Source organism: Carlito syrichta, unplaced genomic scaffold, assembly GCF_000164805.1.
Source record: "Carlito syrichta isolate Samal-C Ts95f unplaced genomic scaffold, Tarsius_syrichta-2.0.1 Scaffold289031, whole genome shotgun sequence".
Lineage (NCBI taxonomy): Eukaryota > Metazoa > Chordata > Mammalia > Primates > Tarsiidae > Carlito > Carlito syrichta.
The window spans coordinates 21990-48145 of record NW_007233127.1 but is presented as its reverse complement, the minus strand read 5'-3'; the positions used below and the strand labels follow the sequence as shown (position 1 = coordinate 48145).

At 49.0% G+C, this 26156-nt stretch overlaps 1 protein-coding gene across 2 annotated transcripts; it reads left to right on the top strand.

Annotated features, from left to right (window-relative positions):
* The first annotated feature begins 729 nt into the window (after positions 1–729).
* Positions 730–24260, top strand: RAB17 (RAB17, member RAS oncogene family). Of its 2 annotated transcripts, XM_008054091.1 has the most exons (6): positions 730–810; positions 8017–8110; positions 18882–19033; positions 19614–19739; positions 23793–23886; positions 24139–24248. In XM_008054091.1, exons 2-6 carry the CDS (start codon positions 8020–8022, stop codon positions 24246–24248), a joined length of 573 nt encoding a protein of 190 aa, XP_008052282.1. In that variant the 5' UTR covers positions 730–810; positions 8017–8019. The 2 variants fall into 2 exon arrangements, with proteins under 2 accessions (XP_008052282.1, XP_008052281.1); XM_008054090.1 differs by lacking the exon at positions 730–810 and having other exon boundaries at positions 8020–8176; positions 24139–24260.
* The last annotated feature ends 1896 nt before the right edge of the window (positions 24261–26156 follow it).

Genomic DNA, 26156 nt, shown 5'->3' with positions numbered 1-26156 from the left:
GGTAAGTCACTGTGCCGGCCAGGAAATTCTTATAAAGAACTTGGGAGGACCAGGAGAAAGTGCCCTTCCTCCCCTCCTGCGCCAGGACCCTCCCACCCCATGGAGGCCACTCCCCCAAGTCCGCCCCAGGTGGCATCAAGCCCAGGATCTGATCCTGGACTGGCCGGCCCTAGGTTGCCTCTGGGTCCAAGGCCAAGCTCAACCAGAGCCGGCTTCCAGCTGATGGTGAAAGGAATTAATTCACTGGACAACAAATACTTTCTCCCTTCTGGGCTGTTTGTTTTTCAATTGCGACAAAGATTCAATACAACTCTAAAGAAGGAGCCAAGAAAAATGTTGTGCACCAAAGAGAGACCCGGAAACAAAGGCGAAACACTGGGCCTGAGTTGGGTGCCAGCAAACTCAGGACAGGAATGTGACTTCCGGCAGGCACCCAGGTGCTCCTGATCACCTGCTTTGTGGTTCAGCCTCCCTCCCTGCCCTTTACCCAGGTGACCACATGACTGTGGTGGACTTTGCCCTGGAACCTTTCAGGAAGGGAAGAGGCCTGACCCTCGGGCTGGGGGCGAGGCAGCACTGTCCTGGCCCAAGGCGGTTGTTCCAGACCCCCTTTACTCTGCAGCTGTGTTTTCCATTAGAGCAGAGACTCCTCCTGCCCCTCCACTGCCACCACCCCAGCCTGTCTGTTGAGGGAAGCAAACCTTTCCTCAGGCCAGAAGGGAGGAGAAAGGGGAGGCAGGTAGAAACCCTGCAGGACCCGGTGATGACAGGCTGTCCGGCTCCCTGGATGTGACCAGGCCTGGGGAACAGGTGAGTCATTGTTTAAGCTTCTGTGTACTTTGCAGTGTCTGTGTGTCTCTTTGTGTGTCTCTGCGTATGTCTGTGTCTGTGTACGTGTGTGTATGTGCATGTGTCCCTCGTGTGCATAGTCCAAGGGCAAGATGTGGGGGGAGGTGTTTGTTTTACGTAGGGCCTGAGGTTTCCTTGTTTGGATTCCTGACGGCTACTAAGTTCCCAGAAAGAGATGCCTATTTGAATTTCCCTTAGGGAAAATTCCAGTTAAAGGTCTTGAATGAAAATTGCTGGTGAGGAAGAGGAGCTCTTCAAAAATATCCATTCCAAATGACATCAAAATACTAAGTTAATACCGACTGATGACGTCTAGGGAGCTTGTCAGATTTTCTCATAAAACTCCCTTTTAAAATCTTTTTTTTCTGTGTCAAATGGCCACATTGTCCTGAAAGTGATGTAATGGTGGGATGTAATGTGAAATATTTATACAAGGGCCGCCTATACAAGGGCCGCCTCGGCAACAGACTAGTCACACTAGACCCTTCCCTGAAATGGCCCCCTCCTCCCAAAAAAACTAATTTGGGGTTTGCTCTCCTTTCCTTTTTATATATTTATTTATTTTGGTGGAAGGGAGATGTAAGAGATGAAAAAGCCCCAGATCAAAATTGGTTGGGCCACCCTAATCTTGAAAATGGCATTCCTGAGAATACCTTTGCCTTTAGAAAGACATCTAATAACCCTACCCTTGATTAACTTCTGGAGGCCGAGTCAGGTGCCACACTTTTTTTTTTTTTTTTTTTTTTTTTGAGCAAGCAGGGTTTATAAAGAAGACAGAAAAGCTCCCACAGTGGGAGGGGACCCGAAGGGGTTGCCTAGGTGCCATTCTTTCAATTTTCTCGTTGTAAGGAGGGCTCCAACCTCTCATTATTGAAAGCTTATAATGCATAATCACACAAAAAGTTATACATGAAAATGTTTACTGCAGTCTTTTTTAATTATAGAGAAAAAAATTCAAACCAAGTAAAAATCCAGTGATACGAAAATGGTTCAGCAAATTGAGACAATTGTAGGAATGTGATATGGGCATTGAACATGATGATTTTGAAGTGTGTGGACAATGGCCTTTGATACTATGTTCAAGTTTTTTTTTTTAAGTAGGATATGTAATTTTTGTTCACTGGGTTTTGGAGCCAGTTGTGGTGGCTCACACCTGTAATCCCAGGACTTTGGAAGGTCAAGGAGGGAGAATTGCTTGTCCAGGAGTTCGGGACCAGCCTAGGCAACATAGAGAGACCTTGTCTCTATAAAAAATTAAGAAAAAAAAACAACAAACTCCAGGTTCTGGCTTGTTTGTTTTTAAGAATAATAGGAAAAAAAATAGAAATAGGCAAAAATACCATTTGTGATTATATTAAGGGTGTGGGTTATGGGTAGTTTATTTTTCAGATTGACATATATGTTTGTATTTGTAGTAAAATAACTTTTTTAAAATATAAAGATTTTAAAAATAAGTTATTTTATTTTATTTTATTTTTTTGAGGTGGAGTCTCCCTCTGTCATCTAGACTGGAGTGCAGTGGCACACTCATGGCCATCGCAGTCTCAACCTGCTGGGCTCAGGTGATCTTTCCGTCTCAGCCTTCCAAGTAATTGGAACTACAGGTGCGTGCCACCACGCCTGGCTAATTTTTTTATTTACTGTAGAGGTAAGTTCTCACCAAGTTGTCCAGGCTGGTCTTGAACCTGTAGACTCAGGCAATTCTCTCACCTCAGCCTCCCAAAGTATCAGGATTACAGGTTTGAGCCACTACACCTGGCCAAAACAAGTTTTTTGTTTTTTTTAAACAGAGATGTCAAAGGTATAAGACACTGGCGTCTGGCATCAGAGTGGTGGTACGTTTATTCTTATTCCACCTATTTCCATTAAGTCAGAAATATTTTGAGTCAAAGATCGTCTTGACTTAAGATTTTATCAATCTGCACAAATAAATAGTAAAGAAAGCTTGAAGGGGCATCTTTTAATTTTTGAGAATGCATTGCTGCAGATGTGTTAGAACTTTCTCTCTGTGTAAACTTACAGTATAGATTAATGGAATATTTTCTTCTGACCAGGTACCTTAAGTACTTCTATCAATAAACAAAGAATTAGCCTGAGGTGAACTGGAAAGTTTCAAAACTCCATTCTTAAAAGTAGTTTATGGAGACTGGGCACAGTGGCTCATGCTTTTAATTCCAGTGTTTTGGGAACCCAAGGCAGGAGGATCACTTGAGCCCAGGAGCTTGAGACCAACCTGTTTAATATAATGAAACTCCATCTCTTAAAAAGAAAAAAAAAAATAGCCCATCCATAGTCCTGGCTATGGGAGGCTGAGGTGAGAGGGTCACTTGAGTTCAGAAGTTTGAGGCTGCAGTAAGCTATGCTCATGCCACTGCACTGCAACCTGAGTGACAGAGTAAGGCCTTGTCTCTGAAAAAAAAAAAAGAAAAATGTGATCTATCAGTTAGGTCTTGCTGCTGAGCTGAATACCTTTTAGCCAGTGAGTCCAAGCAACGGTTCCCCTGGGCAGGTGTTCTTGATGCAAAAGGCATGACCCGCTATTGTGCAAATGACTGGAATGAGGCCAGTGCCCAGTGAATCCAGTGCAGATGTGGGGCTGCCTGCATTCTGTGTCTCTGTATTGGAAAATTTGCTGGCCTCCCTGTAAGATGGGGTAGTGCCAGACCCCCAAGATTTTTTGCTCAGCTTCAGTAGGAGGCTCTGTGTAGCCTGGCCCTGGTCCATGATCAGGCCCACCCTGTTTTCTCCGTGGAGGGGGCTTTTCCCTTGGGCTCAGTGAGCTCTATTTCTGCAGCCTCAACCAAGCCCTGTCTGTAGAATTGTCTTCACGAGTGTGATCTTCTGCTTTTCTTGGCTGCTTAGAGTTGGGCTACTTTCAGTGCCTTTTGGAGGCCCTTCTATTCTTTATCTTGCTTGACAAGCATCTGGGGTGTGACCGGCAGAAAAAGCCTTGTGGTGGAAACAGCATGCCTGACCATGCTAAGTCATTTCCTTGTACATGTGTGAGATATTACTTGAGCAACTACTATATGCTCAATGAATACAGTCCTTGCTCTTGTTAGTGGTTACAGTCCAGAGAGAGAGAAGATATTCATAAAATAATTAAATCCCATTCAAGTTTTATAGCCCAGCGAGAGAGATAAGCCATTAATAAAAGAACTAGTGAAATTAATTTAGAGTCAAAAACGGAGATAATTTCAGTTAAAAAGAGGAACAAAAAAGTATTGGCTTCATGATGTAGGGACTTTTGCCTGTTTTTGTAACTACTGTTTGTGGGGGTTGACATGGGGTCAGGGGCAAGGTCACAGCTCTGAGACAAGATAGAAGTCTATTACAGGAGAGAGATGAGCAGACAGAATGGAGCAGATCCAGATATTTGCTGGGAGGAACTCCAGTGGAGCTGGTAAACGGTCTCTGGCAGGGTCTGAACTTTGAGATAACATCTTTTTTGTGACCTTTCCTGGTGTTTCATTTAGAATTCTGGACTCCAGTTTGCACTTGGGCTTGTGGGGTTGCATCATCAGGACTGTACATTTTCTGCCTTGGGGGCTAGTGGACTTTTCAAGGTACTTTCCCATTTGTTCACATTGTGTATTTCATTGTTACCTTTGAGTTTAATTTTAGACCAGTGGGTCACACATCTGTGGAAGGAATTGCTTTGAGTTCTTGTGTGGGTGAGTGGAGTGTTGGGGAACAGAATGGGAATTACCAGGACCCTTGTTGGGCTGTTTCTGTGGGTCTGTGGAATGCAGATTCCCAGGGCAGCCGGGCAGAGCTAGGTGGAGCTGGGCAGGGTATGACAGAGCAAGGGTGGGCTGGGCAGGACAGGGCAGGGCTGGGCATGGTAGGGCTGGGCATGGTGGGGCTGGGCATGGTGGGGCTGGGCGGAGCAGGGTGGGGCTGGGATGCTGTCTTGACCATGTTGCTCTGAGAGCCTGCTCCCACCTGTTCCTACCCCGACTCTTGTTTTGTCTCAGTCTCTCAGTGCATTTGTATTAGTCCATTTGTAACAGAATAACTGAGACTGGGTAATTTATAAAGAATAGAGATTTATTTCTTGTTGTTCTGGAGTGTGGGAAGTCCAGGGTCAAGGGGTCTGCATCTGGAGAGGGACTTCTTGCGACATCATTCCCTTAGTGAAGGCAGAAGGGCAAGAGAGCATGTAGGCGCCCATGTGAAAGATAAAACTTGTACCCTCAGGCACATTTTTTTTTTCCGTTTGTGAGTTGGGGTATCACTCTGTTTCCCAGACTGGAGCACAGTGGCAGGATTACAGCTCACTGCAGCCTCAACCTCTTGGGCTCAGGCTATCCTCCCACTTCAACCTCCCAAGTAGCTGGAACTACAGGCATGTGCCACCATGCCTGACTAATTTTTTGACTTTTTTTTTTTTTTTTTTGTAGAGATGAGGTCTCTTTATGTTGCCCAGGTTGGTCTCAAACTCCTGGGCTCAAACAATCCTCTTGCCTCAACCTCCCAAAATGCTAGGATTACAGGCCTGAGCCGCCATGCCCAACCCCTTCAAGCCCATTTGTCATTGGCATTAGTCCATTATTGAGGGTGGAGCCCCCATGACCTAAACAACTCCCATTAAGGCCCACCTCTTAACACTGTCATATTGGAGATTAAGTTTCCAGTACCTGCTTTTTGGGGGACACACTCAAACTCCTAGCAGGTTCCAATAAATTGTCCTTGATTTAGGCAAACATTTCAAAATACAGGTACTGGGTGATGTGCTCTTCTTTGTGCTTGAATTCATTCATTTATTCATTTCTTAGGTATTATTTGAGTATCTGCTAGGTGCTAGGCACTGTTCCTAGCCCTGAAGAATGTAGACAAAATCCTAGCAATGGTTCCCAGTCTTGACTGCATACTGGGATCACCTGGGGAGCTGACCACCAAGTCTGCTATTCTGAGCCCTTTTTCTGTGTTGAGTAGAGCCCTAAACCCTTCTTCTAGACTCCATAACTCTCCAGTCACTTTCTGTCTCATTGGTATTTAGGTCTCAATCTTGTTTGTTTTGAAATTTGGATTCCAAATTAGATTCTTTCCCTCTTATTTGCCCACAGGGCAGACTAGACCAGTCTGTGGTTGTGGCTGCGTGTTGGGGGGACATGCATCCGTGAGGCAACATGGGCTGCTTCCAATGGCTCCTGCTTTTATTCTTTCCTTTTCAAAATTCATCCCTTTCCTCCATTCACTCCTGACCCTTGGGGAGTCTCCCTCTTGCCCTCTATGGTGAGGGAAGGAGAGAAACTGTTCACAGGACTAGTTGTCCCCTCATTGGGTTTGGATATTGATTAGGGGAAGTTTCTCTTTCTAGGAGTCATCCAGATAATGAACAAAGTGATGGCATGAGAATGCCACCATTTTGCAACACTCAAGTGAAGTAGTAGATTTCACTTGAATAGTAGGCAATGGTATTCAAAGACTACTTGCATGACAGAGACAACTGGATGTTATCTGCCTTCTGAGAGGAAATGCACACCACACTTTTGAAACTTTCTTGCCAAAAAACCCCTAACCCTAACCCTAACCACCAAGCTACTTAAAATATATAATAGGGTTCAGAGAACTATATTCAGTGACAACACAGGGATGCACTGGAAAGCTATGAGACAACCTGATTAAATTGCAAAGAAAAAAAGCAATATATATGTCTGTAATGAGATGGGTTTCACTTTATATCAACCTGATGGGAGACGGTTTGGGTGAGGTGTATGTGGGGACATAAGATTGGCAGAGCTGATTATTGAGTAGTGGGAGATGGATACCCTGGCCCTTCAGATAATCCTTTCTAGTGTAACATGTGCATGAACACTTCTGCAAGGAAAAAAATATGCAGGGTTTGCCCACATTTATTTTGATCACAGTGCTGGTTTTCTCCAGGGCTTGTCACTGTGGGTTCTGAGGCTTTAGACACAATAGAAGAATTTAAATGTTTTTGAGATAGTTAAAATACCAACTTTTTTAAAAAATCAGAGTCTTTCTGTTGCCCTGACTAGAACGCAGTGGCATGATCATGACAATCACGGCTCATGGCAGCCTCAAACTCCTGGGCTCAGGTGATCCTTTCACCTCAATTTCCCAAGTAGCTGGGACTACAGGTGCCACCACACCTGGCTAATTTTCTGATTTATTGTGGAGACAAGGTTTCGCCAAGTTGCCCAGGCTTGTCTCGAACCTGTGAGCTCAGGCAATCCTCTCACCTTGGCCTCCCAAAGTGCTGAGATTATGGCGTGAGCCACTGTGCCCGGCCAATTTTCTGATTTTTTGTACAGACAAGGTCTCGCCATGTTTCCCAGGCTGCTTTTGAACTTCTGGGCTCAAGCAAGCCTCCTGCCTTGGCCTCCCAAAATGCTGATGTGAGCCACTGTGCCTGGCCCAACTATTTTTTTTTTTTTTTTTTTTTAGTCAGAGTCTCACTCTGTCACCCAGGCTGGAGTGCAGAGGCACTCTCACGGCCACCCCAGTGTCGACCTGCTGTGCTCAGGCGATCCTTTCCCCTCAGCCTTCCACGTAGCCAGAACTACAGATGTGTGCTACCATGTCCGGCTAATTTTTGGTTTATTGTAGAGACGAGGTCTCACCAAGTTGCCCGGGCTGGTCTCGAAACTGCAGGCTCAGGCAATCCACTCACCTTGGCCTCCCAAAGTGCTGGGATTACAGGTTGAACCACTGAGCCCAACCTGGCTCAACTTTTTTAAAATAGATTTTTTTTTTGAAACACCAACTTTAATTCATAAATAAACAACCAAGAAATGCTCAGATGCTTTTTACCTCTCGGTGCTTCAGTTGCTTTTTAGAATAAATGATAGATTTGAAAAAAATGAGAAATAATGGAATAAGAACATTAGACCATAAGATCCCTAGTGCATAACCACTCATTTTCAGGGTCTGCAATAGCCTGGGCTGGGCGATTTCCAAGCGAAGCTCCATTTGTTCCACACAGCAGACCTATATGCTAGATTTTGTTTACTCAGTTTACAGATGGGGAAATGGGGTGCAGTGGGAGCAGGGGTGCCAACCCAGCTGGCCTCTGACTTGGGAGCTGTGTTCCAGGCCATCTGCATGTGACCAGAGAAGCAGCCTCCAGGGGGATGAGCTCGCTGAGATGATGTGACATCAGATATCCAACCTGCTTCAGACTGCTGTGATTCTTTGTAGGGCATGGCGCAGGCACACAGGACCCCTGGGCCCAGGGCTGTCTCTGGCCAGCCCTTTGTGTTCAAGCTGGTTCTCCTGGGAAGTGGCTCCGTGGGCAAGTCCAGCCTGGCTCTCCAGTATGTGAAGAATGACTTCAAGAGTATCCTGCCTACTGTGGGATGTAAGTGAAAGGGCAGAGCACCTTTTGTTAGTCTTCTGGTGCAGAAGCCAGGGTCGCTGACCCGTATGTGGGGGAAGATGGGAATTAGCCCTGCCTTGGTGATTCCATGCTGTCCTGGAGCCTCAGGCTGCATGTGCCCAGCGAGTGTGGGGAGGGGAATGGGGCCCATCAAGGGCGGACACACATGGAGAATCCAGGACACCAGGACACATAATGCTCTCTTGGTTTTGGGTCAAGCTTCAGCCAAGCTGGGGTCTGCAGATGGTGGAGATTCAGGATTAGGGTCTCTGGTCCGAAGCATTAGGTGTGTGGTTGAGCAGGGACCCTAGAGGAAGGTCTCCCAGGCTCTGACCACTCAGCCACCCAGACCAGTGGCCATTCCTCCGGCCTAGGCTGCCTTCCTGCCAACAGTGCTCCCTTCGTTAATTTACCTAAAAAGTGCCTCTCTGCCTGCCTGGACTTGGTTTATCAGCCTGGCCTGGACTGAGGGTGGGGAAATCCTTGTGGGGGAGGTAGCAGGGAGAGAAGACCTTCTCGCTGTGCTTCTTAAAGAGGCTAACATGTCACGAGTCTCAGAAATGGATGTCTCGGAGTATCTGTGGACTGTCGGCATCCATCACATCCTGGTGTGGGTAAATCTCACCTGGGTGGTGAAAGTCCAGTTTCTTGCCTGAAATAGGGGAGCCCGGCTGTGTTCTTTATGCCGATTTCCCCAGAGGCATCACAGGCAGAATCAGGGCCCTGGCCTCAAATTTGGACTCTGCCATAGATAAACCACCCTTTCTCTGAAGTAATTCATTCATTCATTCACTCACTCATCTATGGAGTGTCTTTTGAGCTTGGACTCTATCCCAGGACTGCATTAGGTGCAGAGAATTCTATAGCCAGCTAAACAGACACACTATACACAGAAGCACAATTACAAAATCCGGCACACAGCATTAACTAGTTGGGAGCCCTTCCATCTTCTCAGGGGAGAGGCTCCTAAGGGTCCTTGAGGGAGACGGGGCAGTGTGAGGGGGCCTGCCAGATCAGACCCTCAGAACTAGTGGTGTCAAGGGCCAGAGTGATGGTGAGAGGCTGGCTCCAGAAGGGAGACTTGGGAGAGTCAGTCAAGGCTGGCTTGGCATGGGCAGTGCAACTTATATCTCCCTTCATCGGCAGGGAGATGTGCACCCCTCACCTATGATATTGGATTTGGTGTCTTTTTTTGTGTGTGACAGGATCTCATGCTATGTTGTCTAGGCTGGTCTCCAACTCTTGGGCTCAAGTATTCCTCCTGCTTCAGCTTCCCAGGTAGCTGGGATTATAGGAGTGTGTCACCATGCCTGGTGACTTATTTTAAAAATACAAGTGACTGGATGTGGTGGCTCACTCCTGTAATCTTTGGGAGGTGAAAGTGAGAGGACTGCCTGAGCCCAAGGGTTCGAGAACAACCTGGGTAACTTGGCAAGACCTCATCTCTACTATAAATAAAAAAATTAGCCAGGCATGGTGGTGTGTGCCCGTAGTTCCAGCTACTTGGAAGGCTGAGTCAGAAGGATCACCTGAGCCTAACAGGTTGAGGCTGTGGTGGCCTTGATTGTGCCACTGCATTCTAGCCTGGGTGACATAGTAAGACTCTGACTCAAAAAAAAAAAAAAAAATTCAAGTGGGCAAATGCGATGCTTATGCCTGTTATCCTAGGACTTCGGGAGACTGAGCCAGGAGGATTGTTTGAGCTCAGGAGTTTGAGACCAACCTGGGTAACATCTTGAGATCTCATTGCTACAAAAAAACAAAAACAAAAACAAAAACAAAAACACTGGCTGGGTGTGGTGGTGTGTGCCTGTGTCCCAGCTACTTAAGAGGCTGAGGTGGAAGGATACTGAACCCAGGAGGTTGAGGCTGTGGTAGCTGTGATTGTGCCACTGCACTCCAGCCTGGGTGGCTGAGTGAGAACCCAACTCAAAACAAACAAACAAAAACCAAAGTCCTGACTCTGGTCTGACAGTGGCTTCAGTTGAGAGCAGAGACCACAGACAGGGACCTGGTCAAGCCCAGATGTTGAGGGCTGTGTGCCTGGTGGGTTGAGATTCAGGATGTGGAACTGAGGCTGCAGGTGCCAGACCAAGTGAGCTTGACTGAGGATGGATCTTATTCATCCCCCAGCCCATCTGCCTGTTTTTATAAATAAGGTTTTGTGGAAACACAGCCACAAAACATACCCATTCATTTACATATCCTCCATAAACAATATTCATCCCTCTTTATTCATTCTAAAATGGCAGCAGCATTGAGCAGTTTCAACAGTGACCTTATGACCAGTGAAGCCTAACATATTTGCTATAGGGCCTCTTACAGAAAGACTTTGTGACCTCTGCCCTATCAGAGCCTGTAAGAGTCATCGCCCTAAAGGCACTGGATGGGTGCAAACAGGGCACTGAGAAGCTAGGGTGGAGGGCCTGGAGGGTGGTTTGAGTTTCACTGAGACATGAACTTGGACATGTTCGGCCCTCAGGTGGCCATACACACAGAGAACTCACTTTCCAGGGAAGCGGGAGGGGGCTGATATGCAGGGTCCCCTGAACCTCAGGGTGGTGCTGGGCATTCTGTATTTTACAGGGGAGGGAGATAGAGGCTCAGACAGTGATGGGAGGCTCTACCACTTCTGCATGCAGAAATGCTCCGCTGATTCCTTCTGTTCCAGCAAGCCATGGCTGAGTGTCTCCCTCACCCCTGCCCAGGCTGCCCCAGTCATCCACCCTTTCTTTAGGGGACCTACCAGGGTCAGGAGGGTGGATAGGGGCTGGGTTTGGTGAGAGTTCCCGGGCTGGGTTTGGTGGGATTTCCCAGGCTGGGGTGAGGGTCTTTACTTGGAGGGCTTCCTGGATATCTGCTCTTCTCTTGGTCCTATGCCTGGCTCCTGGGGGAGGGGTCCTCCTGCTGGTGACTTTAGTCACCCCCTTCTCCCTCAGCTCCCTTCCTCCAGGCCTGGATTTATCTCTTGTCTCCAAAGGCAAGAACCCATTCTTCTACAGGCAGGACTCTGCCTTTCTCCCCAGTGCTTTGAGTCATTGTTCCCACTCTGGATCCATAGGAAGGGGGCAGGGATGGGAGGGTGTGGTCCTGGACACAAGGGAGAGAGTTGAGGGAGGCAGAGAACAACCAGATTAGGTTAGCCTGTGGCTGACAATACTTCTTTATTTAATCAGCTGTCAACCCTTCCCAGCACTTACTATGTGCCAGGGGCCAGGGATATGGAGGTGAGAAAGCCCTCCCTCCTTCCTGACAGGAGCCGAGTTCCACACCTGTGGTCTCCTCTGCCTCTGTCCTGCTGTTGGCTTCACGTGTCTCCACTGGCTTTCTATTACCTTGGAATAATATTACAGCCCTAGGAGGTGGACATTACTATATAATTATAGATATAAGTTAATGCCATATTATGTATTATTATAATGTCATCACAGTAAGTATTAATCATCATATTATCACAATTGTTACATGATCACATATTATTATAAAAGTAGATACTGGCTTTTTTCTGATCAGGAAATGGAATGTAAGATTCCTTTAACTTACGTGGCTTGGGGGAAAGTGGTCTGTGTCATACAAAAATGCTTTGAAGGCAGACACTTGGACTTTTTTTTTTTAGTCAAAGTCTCGCTCTGTCGCCCAGGCTGGAGTGCAGTGGCACGCTCATGACCACCGCAGCCTCAACCTGCTAGGTTCAGGCAGTCCTTCTGCCTCAGCTTTCCAAGTAGCTGGAACTACAAGCTCATGCGCCACCACGCCCGGCTAATATTTTTAAATTTATTGTAGAGATGAGGTCTTGTGAAGTTGCCTAGGCTGATCTTGAACCCGTGGACTCAGGCAATCCTCTCGTCTCCACCTCCCAAAGTGCTGGGATTACAGGTGTGAGCTACCATGCCCGGCCTACACTTGTACTTCTTTTGTCACAAATAGTGTTCAGGGCCAGGGCACTGACTTTGGTTTTTTTGTTTTTTTTTTTTTTGAGTTGGAATCGCATTCTGTAATTCAGGCTGGAGTACCTTATGAGTTACCACTCCCCACTGTGTTGGCATTTATCAGGAACGCCAGCTTCTACCTGGGGAGAGGGTGGGACAGGAGTGGACCCTAGGTGGACAGTGAGGGTGCTCTCCTCCTCTCAGGGCAGCTTGAACACATGGGGACAGCACAGGCCAAGTGATGGGCTGCAAGAAACACTGGTAACTATCAGCCAAAGGAATAAGCAGATGAACACTCCAGGTGAGTGGCTACTTCCCTCTATCTTGAATTGTTCCCGGGAAATGGGGATGTGAATGCTTTCCTGGAGTGGGCTTTCCACGAGAGGTTGCAGTCCCCCTTGCATGCCACCCTCTCTTTGCAGATACCCACCCCCAAACTCTTGAGAGCGAGGGTGAGCCAAGGCCTGGCCCTGTCTGTGGAGGTGCCACTTAGGGGCAGGGCCAACTCCCATGTGGGCCAGCCCTCAGGAGGATGGATGCAGGTCCCCAGGATCCTCCCGAGGGTCCAGTTTGGTTGGCAGGTGTGTGGGCTGGTCAGGGCCATGATACGTGTACTGGGTTTGGTACTGGGCAAGACACTGTCCATCCAGAGGAAGCAGGAGCCAGAACTGGAAATGACATACACACTCACCTCCCAAAGCTGAGAAACTAAATTGCTGTCCAGTTGCCACAGGACCAGGGAGGAGCTTAGCCAGGGCAGACAGAGACCTCAGGCCAGCACTGCCCACCTGCTGCCAGGAAGTCTTCCAGTTTTGCAGCGGGAAAGGGTCTGGGTGATGGGGGAAGTGGCAGGAAGCATTGTCTGCTGTGACTGGGGTGAGAAGAGCTCCCCGTGTGGACTGCACCTCTTGAACCCTAATGGACCATAGCAGAGGAAGTTCTGTTGTTGCACTTAAAAAAATTTTTTTTTTTGATTGGAGTCATTCTGTTGCCCAGGCTGGAGTACAGTGGCACACTCAGGGCTACCGCAGCCTCAACCTGCTGGGGTCAGGCGATCCTTCCACCTCAGCCTTCCAAGTAGCTGGAACTAGAGGTGCACGTCACCATGCCCAGCTAATTTTTTGATTTATTGTAGAGATGAGGTCTCGCCAGATTGCTCAGGCTGGTCTCAAACCCATGGGCTCAGGCGATCCTCTCACTTCGGCTTTCCAAAGTGTTGGGATTATAGGCATGAGCCACCATGCCCGGCCATGCTGTACTTTCTTAATGACATCTTTTGGAAGGATGGTGACATCTAGTGCTTGTGTGTGCATTTGCCAGCAGAAAATCAGTCCCAGACTAGGTGGGATTTATGCAGGGAGGGAAGGTGACAAATGGGTATGGAGCACATTCAACTTCGCCATCACCTCACTTTCCTTCAAAACTAAGAACCTGACTGACATCCAAGAGCCCTTAGAAAATAAAGTTTCCACTTCATGTTCTTTTCCACCTATGCTCAGCTTATTATACTTTTTACATAAAAGGCAAATGCTACAGAGAGGGCTTCGGTGAGAAAAACCAACTATTAAAAAGTAAAATGGCATGGTGGCTCACGCCTGTAATTCCAGCACTTTGGGAGACGGAGGCGAGAGGATTGCCTGAGTCTAGGGGTTCAAGACCAGCCTTGGTAACTTGGCGAGACCTCATCTCTACAACAAAGCAAAAAATTCACCGGGTGGGGTGGCATGCTCTTGTGCTTCCAGCTACTTGGAAGGCTAAGGCAGAAAGATCACCTGAACCCGGCAGGTCGAGGCTGTCTGTGGTGGTCATGAGTGTGCCACAGCACTCCAGCTTGGGCAACAGAGTAAGACTCTGACTTAAAAAATAAATTAATTAAAAAATAAAAAAGCAAACCCACTTTTGTGATGTAAAAGTTTAGTAGAGGTCCTCTTTAAATTGAGTTAATAAGCCAGCCTCGGTCGCTCAGCCTGTAATCCCGCGCCTTTGGGAGGCTGAGGTGAGTGGATTGCCTGAGCCCACGGGTTCGAGACCCGCCTGGGCAACTTGGCGAGACCTCATCTCTACGATAAATCAAAAATTAGCTGGGTGTGGTAGCGCGCGCCTGTAGTTCCAGCTACTTGGAAGGCTGAGGCGGAAGGATCGCCAGAACCCAGCAGATCGAGGCTACGGTGGCCGGGAGCGGCCACTGCACTCCAGTCTGGACGACAGAGTGAGACTCCAACTTAAAAATAAATAAATAAATTGAATTAATAAAAACTAAAGAGCAATCTCCTGCTTATTCTTATGTTATTCATCACCCAATAGGTTGGTTTTTTTTTTTTTAAAGTTCCCCAAATGGAAGCTTCCAGAAGCCCAGGTGTGAGAGAGAATGAGCTCCTGGTGGCAGTCAGAGGCTGGGGCACCTCTGTTGAGGTCTGCTGTGGGACAGAGGAGGAAGGAGACCTGGTTTTTGTCTCAATGGAGTCAGGCTGTAAAACAGTGTGCCAGGCAGTTGCCAGTTCAGATTATAGTTAGTTAAAAATGTGCTGATGGCCAGGCATAGTGGCTCACACCTGTAATCCCAGTACTTTGGGAGGCGCAGGTGAGAGGATTGCTTGAGCTCAGGGGTTCGAGACCAGCCTGAGCACTTTGGCAAGACCTTGTCTCTACAATAAATCAAAATATTAGCCAGGCATTGTGGTGCACGCCAGCTACTTGGATCTGTCTGAGGTGAAAGTAGTTCCAGTTACTTGGATCCATCTGAGGTGAAAGCATTGTCTGAGCCCAGCAGGTTGAGGCTGTGGTGGCCATGAGCATGCCTTTGCACTCCAGTTTGGGTGACAGAATAAGACTCTTGATTAAAAAAAAAAAAAAAAAAAAAAAGAGGCCAGGTTCGGTGCTCAGCCTGTAATCCCAGCACTTTGGGAGGCCGAAGCAAGTAGATTGCTTGAGCCTGTGGGTTCAAGACCTGCCCAGACAACTTGGCGAGACCTCGTTTCTACAATAAAATAAAAATAGCCGGGCACGGTAGCACGTGTCTGTAGTTCCAGTTACTCAGAAGGCTGAGGCAGAAGTATCGCTGGAGCCCAGAAGGTAGACGCTGGAGTGGCCGTGAGTGTGCGTGCCACTGCACTCCAGCCTGGATAAAGGAGTGAGACTCCAACTCAAAAAAAAAAATAAGTGCTAATGTGTTATCTGCATGTTCTAGAAACATGAAAAAAAAACCCCTCTGGTTCTTGGCTCTCTCTGGCCCCTACACCCTGACTTGTTGCCAATATTATTTCAGGCAAAACCTCTAAGTCTATGTGGATTTCCTGGAAATGTATTTTTAAATCACATCTTGGCTGTAGCTGTGATAATATAGAAAATGTGTTTAGTGGGCTTCTGAAAAAGGAAGATAATACTTGTGTGCTGTCTTTAGGCTTACAGCCAGGGAATGTACAAGACCAGGTTGCCTTGGACACCTGTCCAGGGTCCCACCTGATGGGCCTTACATCTCTCTCTGGGTCTGCGTTCTATAAATATCCAAACGCTGAGTCTCACATCATCACTGCATAAACTAAAAACCATACCTCCCTTGGAAATGTATTGGAATTCTTACATTACTTTAAATGCAAATACCAGCCATCATTTTCAAAGTGGAGAAGGAAAATATGAGAAGCTGTGATTGCTAAGTCGAGGAGTCAAATTTGAGTATTATGTCCACATGTCCCCCAGCTGTGTCAAACTCCATTATTCATTTATTTATGAATTTATGTATTTTTTTATTTTTGAGACAGAGTCTCACTCTTTCACACAGGCTGGAGCGTAGTGGCACACTCATGGCCACTGCAGCCTCAACCTGTTGGGCTCAGCTGATCCTTCAGCCTCAGCCTTCTAAGTAGCAGGAACTAGAGTTACACGCCACCACATCTGGCTAATTTTATTGATTGGTTGATTGATTGTAGAGACAAGGTCTTGTCAAGTTGCCCAGGCAATCCTCTCGCCTCAGACTCCCAAAGTGCTGAGATTATAGGCGTGAGCCACCATACCTGGCTCAAACTTTTAATATATGACCAAACTCAGAAATGTGATTCAAGATGACAGAAAAGAGATAAAAGATGTGGGTAAGAGGCCCCTCGTTCCTAGACAGTGAGTCCAGGGAGAGCAGAGGGGATAGGGAAAGGGAGTGGAGTTTGTATGCTCGACCCTGCACTTTCTTTCCTTGCCCCGGAGACCTGATGGCCACCCTGGGTAGAAGGAACTGTTAGCTCATGTTTAAGAAGAGGAAATCGAGATTTATAAAGTTGAAGCAAGTTGCCAAAGTTCATGCAGATGATGGATCTACATTTGAGGCCTGTGCGCCTTTGTCCTGGCGTTGTGGTCAGTCCAGTGGAGCACATGCTGTGTTGAGAAGTTTATATCCTGTTCAGACCTGGCAGTCATCCCCTATGAGCTGGGAGTCCTGAGTCCTGCTGTCCAGATGAAGACTGTGACTTTGTTTGTTTGACTTCAAGTTTGTGGACCTGCAGGCACTGCAAGATGAGTAGGCAGAAGAGCCCAATCAGCGACTTCTGTTTAGGAAGAGATTCTGTCACGAGAGAGAATTATGACCTTCCCACTCCATACTAGAAATCTCTATCCAGACCTGTCCCTTGCTCTCAGACTGTAGTGGGTAAAATTGTGACTCCATTTCCTCAAAAGATACAACCAAGTTTTAACCCCTAGAACTTGTGAGTGGGACCTTACTTGGAGATAGGGTCCTTGCAGATGTAACTAGGTAATGCTATTGAGATTAGGTCATTCTGGATTTAGGATGATCCCTAAGTCCAATGACTGGTGTCCTCATTAGAAGAGGAGAGAGCAGAGATAGAGAGGAAGACCATATGAAGATGCAGCAGAGATTGGGGTGAGGGAGCTACAAGCCACACAATACTGAGGGGTGCCAGCAGCCCCCAGAAGCTGGAGAGAGTCAGGGAACATGGATTTCTTCTTAGAGTCTCCAGAAGGAATCAACCTGCTCACACCTTGATTTTGGACCTCTGCCCCATAGACATGAAACAATAAGTTTCTGTTGTTTTAAGCCACTCAGCTTGTGGTAATTTTCAGTCCCAGGACACTCATGCACTGTCCTTGGAGCGAAAGTTTTAATTTCACTCTGGTTGCTGGAATCTCTCCAATAGTCCACACTCAACCTGGGATCTGGGCAGGGTAGTGGCTCTAACTGGAGCCCATAGGAGCTGCAGACTGCTTCATGCACTGGACACCCTGCCCCCCTCCCTCCCCTCCCCCTCCCATTCTATATATCCCTTACAAGTCACACACTATGGGGCAAAAACATTTCAGAACGATTAAATAACTATTTAAGCATTGCATCACTTTGGCAAGCAAAGAAGAAAACAATCTCCAGGCCAGGCTCAGTGGCTCAGCCTATAATCCCAGCACTTTGGGGGTCTGAGGCGAGTGGATTGCCTGAGCCCATGGGTTCAAGACCAACCTGGGCAACTTGGCGAGCCCTTGTCTATACAATAAAATAAAATAAAATAGCCGGGCATGGTAGCACGCGCCTGTAGTTCTGGCTACTTAGAAGGCTGAGGTGGAAGGATCGCCAGGGCCCAGCAGGTCGACGCTGGGGTGGCTGTGAGCATGCATGCCACTGCTACACCCCAGCCTGGGTGAAGGAGTGAGACTCCAACTCAAAAAAAAAAAAGAAAGAAAACAATCTCCAAATGAACAATGCATTGCCCAAGATGTTGAATTAAAGTGTTTGAAGGTAGTTCTTTGTGTAATTATTATTATTGTTATTTTGAATCAGAGTCTCACTCTATTGACCTAGCTGGAGTGCAGTGGCATGGCCATGGATCACTGCAGCCTCCACCTGCTGGGTTCAGGTGAACTTTCTGCCTCACCCTTCCAAGTAGCTGGGACTACAGGCACGTACCACCACATCTGGCTAATTATGAATGAATGAATGAATTAATTAATTGTAGAGATGCAGTCTGCTCGTGAACCCCTGGGCTCAGGCAATCCTTTGGCCTCCACCTCCCAAAGTGCTGGGATTATAGGCATGAGCCACCGTGCCTGGCCAGTCTTGTGTAATTATTAAGCAGGTGCATGAATGAGTAAGACAAAGCCCCTGTCCTCCAAGTCCTCACTGCTCACCGAGGGGGCAGGTAGAGGACACAGGAGGCTTCATGTGTGTGGGGAACAGAGAGGCTGTGGTAGAACATACCCCAGGAAGAGGCAGGGAGCCCAGCTGCCATCCCTAATAATTTTTAGGTGGAGAAGGAGAATGCCAAGCAGAGGGGACAGCAGAGAAGGGAGTCAGTAGAGAGGTGAGGAGGTTAGAGGGTGGTGAGGAAAGACTTGGAGGAGCTCGTATGATCACAGTGCCTCTTTGCAAGATGTGTCTGGCAGCCAAGGGGTGCTGAGCGCTTCAAGGGTCAGAGCTCAGGCATCACTGGGAACTGCTGAGATGCGCCAGACATTGTGGTGCCTTCCATGGCCCACATGGTGCAGTTTTAGTCAGGTCTTTGAGGATTTTTCTTCCCACTGTAGCTTCTATGGAGTCTTCAAAGTCTCCCAGCAATTGCTAACAACGCTGCTTTATATGGAAACCCCCATCTCCCAGAAAAGCTGCTTAACCTCACTGCTTTCCATGTGGTTGTGGGGACCTGGGTTCAGCTGTCTCTGAGCAGTTTGCTGAGCCTGGGGTTCGTGAAGGTCTCCCATGAGCCGAGGACAGAAACCTCGCCCTCTAAGTAGAGCTCCCTCTTACCCCTCCCCACTCCCCATTTCAGGTGCATTCTTCACAAAGGTGGTGAATGTGGGTGCCTCCTCTCTGAAGTTTGAGATCTGGGACACAGCCGGCCAGGAGAAGTACCACAGTGTCTGCCATCTCTACTTCAGGGGCACCAACGCTGCGCTTTTGGTGTATGATGTGACAAGGAAGGTAGGGCTTGCATTGGGGCGTCCCACCCTCCTTCTGTTTCCTCAGGTGCAGTGAAGCCATCTTCTGAAGGAATGATGGCTTGAGCTGGTATATTATGGTATAATCATAGCAAGAAATACAGACTACGTTTGTGAGCATTAGCACCTCCTCCAGGAAGCCCTCTTGACAACCCCTCTCCCACCATTGGGGTTCTGTTCCTCCAAGGTCCTTCCAGAACACCCCACACCAGCCTTGTAGCACTGCCACCTACTGCTCAACAGTCCTTGATGCTGCAGTTAGTTAGGATCAGGGTTTGGGGCTGATGGCCACTCCTCCAAACTCTCTTGGTCCTATCAGGAGGAAAGAGCTGAAATTTATCCCAGCAGTTGGCTGCCTGGCTGCACAGGTCACCCAAGGCAGGGACAGACCTGGTCATCCCCTCAGAGGGACAGAGCAGCCCTGTAGGTCTGTCCATGGCCAGTTGGATCCTGTGACATTTTATATAACGTGACCAGCAACACCAGCTTTCCCCTCAGGTAGCTAGCTCATGGAGAATACTCATAAGTTTAGTCTGACACTACATTTTTTTTTCTTCTTCTAGGATTCTTTCCACAAGGCTCAGCAGTGGCTGAAGGACCTGGAGAAGGAAGTCCACCTGGGAGATGTCGTGGTGATGCTGGTCGGCAACAAGACAGACCTCAGTGAGGAGCGGGAAGTGACATTCGAGGTACTGCTCTGGAGACCCTGGTGTTATGACCCGTGGGAGGCAGAGAGGCCCGCCCACCTCGTTGTAGAGACCATGAAACCCATATGCCACACGTGCACACCTCTACACATGCACATGTGCACATAGACCCACCACATGTACACACACATTCATAACACTTGTACTCACACCACTCACAAGCATACCCCCACCCCCACGCCCCCACACACATTCACACACACTTGCACTCACACTCACAAGCACACCCACCCCCGCACACACATTCACACACACACTCAGAAAGTGGAGACCTTGGCTGTAGCCTTGTGGACGGGGTGCTTCAGCCCGGAGGCAACAGGGCTTCCTTGAGGGTTTTGAGTAGGTGGGGTCAGGGCCTGCTGGGTGATTGGGTGGAGAACTGGGGGGGGGGGGGCTCAAGGATGAGCTGGTGAGGCAGAACCTGGTATGGGGGGCTCACGGGGGACAGTCAGCTGAAAAAAGCACACCCATACCCTCACGCTTCCACACACACTTGTACCCACACATTCACAAGCACACACATCCACACATGTTCACACACATGTACCCATACACATTCACAAGCACACATATGCTCACGTAAATGCACTTTCCACCTTAGTTTCCCTTTTGGCCAAAGGTTTCTGGTCTTTCCCGGGAAGCTGAGACACAGCAATGCTGATGGTTCATGCATAGGGAAAGGCGCGCACTACACCCAGGCCACTCCTGAAAGCGGGCTGAACAGTCTGGCTGACATCCAGCACAGAGAATGGGGGCACTCATTGTTAGCCTCTGAGGGGCCTGTCCTGTTCACCTGATCACCCAGGACACCATGACCCTTCCTACTTCTCCATTCCACTTTGAGTGATGTGCTTTTTCAGAACTTTTCTTTGTATTCAGTGAATGATGGAAGAGGAGTCAAATGAAAACATTCAGACTTTGCTAGGAAAGGAGCTTGGGTCGGAAAGTCCAAAAAGTTGTGGCTCTTCTGGAAAATGACCCACAGCAAAATACATGCTGCAGAGAGGCACTTGAGCAGTGCTGTGGGTCCAGGGTGGAAACAAGGGGTTCCAGGGGCCTGTGACCAGGAGGAGTGTGTAAGAGGCATGTGTGTGTCTGTGCACATGTATTGTGCATAGGAGGTGTGTGGGTCTGTGTGTGTAGAGGAGGGGGTACAGGAGGGTATGTGCATACGTGAGTATGTAGGAGGATATGTGTGTGTCTGTGTGGAGGTGATATGTTTATGTAGGAGGTGTTGTGTATGTAGGTGTGTATAGGGGATGTGTGCACATGTGTGTTGGAGGTGTGAATATGTGTGTATATTTGTATAGGTGATATGTATGTAGGGCATATGTGTCTTTGTGCATCTGGATGGTCTGTGTGTATATACACATGCATGTAGGGAATATGTGTATACATAGGTGTGTGTCGGAGGGTATGTTGTATATAGTGGGGGTGTGTGTATACATACATGCATGCGGGAGGTATGTGCAAGAGGTATGTGTGAGGTATGTGCAAGAGGTATGTGTGAGGTGTGTACAAGAGGTATGTGTGAAGTTTTTGTTTTTTGAGTTGGAGATTCGCTCTGTCACCCAGGCTGGAGTGCAGTGGCACACTCAGGGCCACCGCAGCCTCGACCTGCTGGGCTCAGGCTATCCTTCTACCTTAGCCTTTCAAGTAGCCAGAACTACGGGCATGCACCACCACTCCTGGCTAATTTTTTGATTTATTGTAGAGATGAGGTCTTGCCAAATTTTCCAGGCTGGTCTTGAAGCTGTGGACTCAGGCAATCCTCTCAGCTTGGCCTCCCAAAGTTCTGGGATTATAGGCATGAACCGCTGACCCTGGCTTGTTTTTTTTTGTTTGTTTTTTTGTTTTTTTGTGTGTGTTAGAGTCTCACTCTGTTGCCCAGGCTGGAGTGCAGTGACATGCCCACAGCCACCACAGCCTCGACTTGCTAGACTCAGGTGATCCTTCCACCTAAGCCTTCCAAGCAGCTGTAACCACAGGCATAGGCCACCACGTCCGGCTAATGTTTTGATTTATTGTAGAGACAAGGTCTTGCTAAGTTTCCTGAGTTGGTCTCGAACCTGTGGGCTCAGGCAATCCACTTTTCTTGGCCTCCCAAAGTGCTGGGCTTATAGGCTGAGCCAGCGAGCCTGGCCTAATTTTTTGATTTATTGTAGGGACGAGGTCTTGCCAAGTTGCCCGGGCTGGTCTCAAACCTGTGGGCTTAGGCAATCCTCTCACCTCGGCCTCCTAAAGTGCTGGAATTATAGGCATGGGCCACCACACCTGGCTTCGAGGTATGTGTGCATATATAGATGCGTATAGGCGGGTGTGTATATAATGGGGAGTGTGTGTACACACTTGCATGCAGGAGGTATATATAGGTGTGTGTGTGTGTGTGTGTGTAGGAGGTTGTGTGCAAGTAGGTGGTGTGTATATGTGTATGCAGGAGGTGTGGGTATATATAGTTATGTGTATAGGTGGGATGTGTTTACACATGTATGTGCAGGCTGTGTGTGCAGGAGGGGTGCGTGTGTGTGTATAGGTGGGGTGTATGTACACGTGCATAGGAGGTGTGTGGGGCCGGATTGCAGGCCAGGCTGTAGGACAGGGCCCAGTGGAGGAGGAGCCACTGTGCGCCCCGGTGCAGCGGCAGAGGGAGGGGCAGGGTGTCAGCTGCAGGCGGCTCTCCTGGACCAGGGGAGGAGGCCTGGTCCGCCAGGAGAGGGCAGTCATGCTAAGAAAGCAGGTTAGGCTCAGAAAGCGGAGGCCTTGGCTGTGGCATTAGGGACTGGGGGCTTCAGTTCGGAGGCAACAGGGAGTCCCTGAGGGTTTAGAGCAGGTAGAGTCAGGGCCTGCTGGGTGATTGAGTGGAGCACTGGGAGGGACCTAAGGATGACTTGTGAGAGCAGAGCCCGGGGTGGGCGGGACCCCTGGGGGGCAGTCAACTGAACCCAGCGCCACTCAGGCAGCACCTGCTGTCTCCTTGCCTCAGCATCGCCTTTGCCTTGGCTGACCTGCAACCGGGGGATCCTGTGGCTTAGATCTACCCGAGGCGGCTGCCCTGGAGCCTGGGCTCTGGATCATCCCTGGGGCCCCTGCGGTGCTCCCCGGCTCTGCAGACCCCGGGCCACCACCCTGGCCTCTGCCTCCTCCTGAGAACCCCACTAAGCATAGCCCAGGCCTCGGTGGTCAGGGAGCAACACACTGCACGAAACAGTGTCCCCACACCAGGGAGCCAGGCCAGAGGCAAGGCCAAACCTTAGGCAGTGCATTTTGAAAAGTGGGCTGACTGACAGCTCTCTGAGCGCAGAGCAGGGAGGAGCGAACCCCCAGGGCTGTGAGTGCTATGGGCATGGCTGGCTGAGGCTGGGTGCCGGCCCAGTGTCCGGAAGGATGGTTGTGAGCCGGAGCTGTGCCCTCTAGGGGTTGCCATGAGCTCCTCTTTGTGGAGAGTCCCAGAGGCTTAGAGGAGGGGACCGCACAGGGAATTCCCCATTCCTTCCCTCCTTCTTGTCCCCCACTTCAAGACTGCCATTTCCCAGCTTGCCTTGCTCTAGGACATCATTTCTCCATGTAGGCCTAACTCATGTCAGAAAATGAGGGCTCCCCAGAGGAAGGGCCTGGGTGGGCTTTGACCAAGCGCTTCTCCCTTTCCCACCTTGATTTCCTTGGGTGGTTCTCAGTTGGTTCTTTGCCTAGCATCAAAGCCCACAGGTGCTGGATAACCGTGGTGGGAGGGCAGCCACATGTTGGAGACTTGGCTTTCCAGACTTTTCTGGGAGAGGAAGGCGTTGACCAAGTCCACCTCCAGGAAGAGCCTCTTCCAGTGAGTGTACCCCTTCTGCCCCTTGCCCTGTCCTGGGTCTGGGTTTCCCAGGAGCACCAAGAAGCACAGCTTGGACAAGAAATGTGAAGGAATTAGGTTCTCCAGGGCTGCAATTGTTTCTTGCGTCTTCATGTCAACTAGGTGTTCTTAGGAAAATCTTACTAAAAATGCTGGATTGTTGTGACTGTTTGTGATTGTGTTGTGACTGTTTCCCCCAGGAAGGGAAGGAGTTTGCTGAGAGCCAAAGCTTGTTGTTCATGGAAACTTCGGCCAAACTGAACCACCAGGTGTCTGAGGTCTTCAGCGCCGTGGGTGAGTGATGGTCCCACGGGCCAGACGAGAGGGCAGGCGCTCATCACCACACCTGCTTCCCTGGGTCCCCTTTACTGGTATCCCGGGACTCCACAGAATGTCTCTAGGGACTGAAAGGTGACCAGGAGGGGCAGGGGATCCTTGTTCTGTGGCTCTGGGTAAATGTCAGAAGAGATAGTGTCCTGGTCTGGGGCTGTGCTGGGCTTGGAGACTCCCCTCCCCAGTCAACCTCCTACCTCTTGCCTTTTACAGCCCAAGAACTGCTGCAGAGAGAAGTCAGGGAGGCCCAGGCTCCGCAGGGGGATGCAGCCATGGTTCTGAATGAGGGACCCACATGGCAGGCCAAATGCTGCGCCCACTAGAAGCAGTCACTCTGGAAGGGGTCATGGAGAAGACACGCCCAGCCGGGGCTTCCGCTGCTTGAATGAGTGTGGGCTGCTGCCAGCCCCATGTTGATTCTGATTCACTGTTGATGCTGGATGGATCCTGAGCCCTAGAGGATCCTGGGAATTGGCATCTTTTATGACAAGTACCTCCCACAGTCCACAGGAACTGTCAGAGGAGGAACTGGTGTTAAGTGGCTCCCAGAAGAGTGTTGGCCTCACCTCTCCCGACACCATCATCTGATTCCCAGATGCCTGCACCTGCCTCACCTGGATTGTGGTCCTTACTTGGCGGCCTCACTGCTGTATGGAATTAACCGGGTCAGGGAGGAAGCAAGGAGAGGGAAAATGCTTGCATCACTGGATGGTGGACAGATGCTCACACCTGTTTGGATGGGGGTGCTGGCCTAGGGGCTAGGCCCACCTGCTTCTGGGGGGTGGGAGAGGAGGGATCAGGCCCAACTTGGAGGTGGCAGTGCCAGGGAGAAATGGAGTGACAGCCATGGGGGTGGGCCCAGGGCATTTATATCTCAGTGATGTTTCCCCCAGGAGGGGTGGCTAGGGGCAGGGGTGCCAGTCCCCTCCCACACTCTTCTCCTGGCTGTGAACTTGATGAAGTAATATTTCTGTCCAGTGAACATGAAGGTTCTGAGACTTTTAGCCTGAGATATAAGCTGTACTGTGTATGAATTTTTTCCTTTTTTTTCTTTTTTTGAGTCGTAGTCTCACTCTGCTACTTAGGCTGGAGTCCTGTGACACGCTCATGGCTATCCACAGCTTTGACCTGTTGGGCTCAGGCAATCCTTCTGCCTCAGCTTTCCAGGTAGCTGAAACTACAGGCATGTGCCACCATGCCCAGCTACTTTTTTTTTTTAAATTGTAGAGATTAGGTCTTGCCAAGTTGCCCAGGCTGGTCTTGAACCCATGGGCTCAGGCAGTCCTCTCACCTCAGCCTCCCAAAGTGCTGGGATTATAGGCATGAGCCACAGCACCCAGCCAAATTTTTTTTCCTCTAAATATTAAATTTGACAATCTGACTTTTGGCAAATTTGAAAGGACAAAGTAAGGCACAGAGCCTGATGGATCGTGTTGTGGGTGTTTTTACACTTATTTCGGGAGGGCTCCTGTTATATGAAAAGGAGGTCGGCCCACATGGCGGGCTGTGACTTAGTTGGGCATGGGCCATCTCTGGATAGGTCATGTTCCCAGACGGTGGCATATGTTGTACCAATCGTGACTCCCCGCCTCTACAGAGAGATCTAGATCCCATTCTGGGTGGGAAGCCCCAAGTGACATCTTTCTGTTGGGTCTTTCTGGACACCTGCTATGGTTGGGTGAAGGTTTTTCTAAGGTGGTCATATTTTGGAAGGTGATGTTGATTTTCATCCTTGCTTCTGGGACTATGATAAGCAGGTATGAGTTTTAAAACAGGGGCCTGTTAGGAACTGGGCTGCACAGCAGGAGGTGAGTGGCAGGTGAGTGAACAAAACTTCATTTCTGTTTACAGCAGTCCCCCATCACTTGCATAACTAGCTGATATCTGTCTTCTGTTAGATCAGCAGCAGCATTAGATTCTCATAGGAGTGCAAACCCTGCTGTGAACTGCGCATGTGAGAGATCTAGGTTGCTCACTCCTTAGGAGAATCTAATGCCTGATGATCTGAGGTGGAGCAGAGGTGGTGATGCTAGCTTTGGGGAGTGGCTGCAAATACAGATTAACATTAGGGGCAACCCCCTGGGGTCCCCTTCCACTATGGGAGCTTTTCTGTCCTCTCAATAAATCCTGCTTTAAAAAAACCCAAACAGCAATGAGATTTGAGTGCATATCCCTCCTCACTCCAGTCTGTGGAAAAATTGTCTTTCATGAAACTGGTCCCTGATGCCAAA

What these genes read in the sequence shown, in the direction of transcription:
- RAB17 (XM_008054090.1), top strand. Translation starts at nt 8,020, where the DNA reads ATGGCGCAGGCACACAGGACCCCTGGGCCCAGGGCTGTCTCTGGCCAG. An exon ending in TATCCTGCCTACTGTGGGAT is followed by an intron (nt 8,177 to 18,881) that starts GTAAGTGAAAGG and finishes TCCCCATTTCAG; the next exon opens with GTGCATTCTTCACAAAGGTG. An exon ending in AGCGGGAAGTGACATTCGAG is followed by an intron (nt 19,740 to 23,792) that starts GTACTGCTCTGG and finishes TGTTTCCCCCAG; the next exon opens with GAAGGGAAGGAGTTTGCTGA.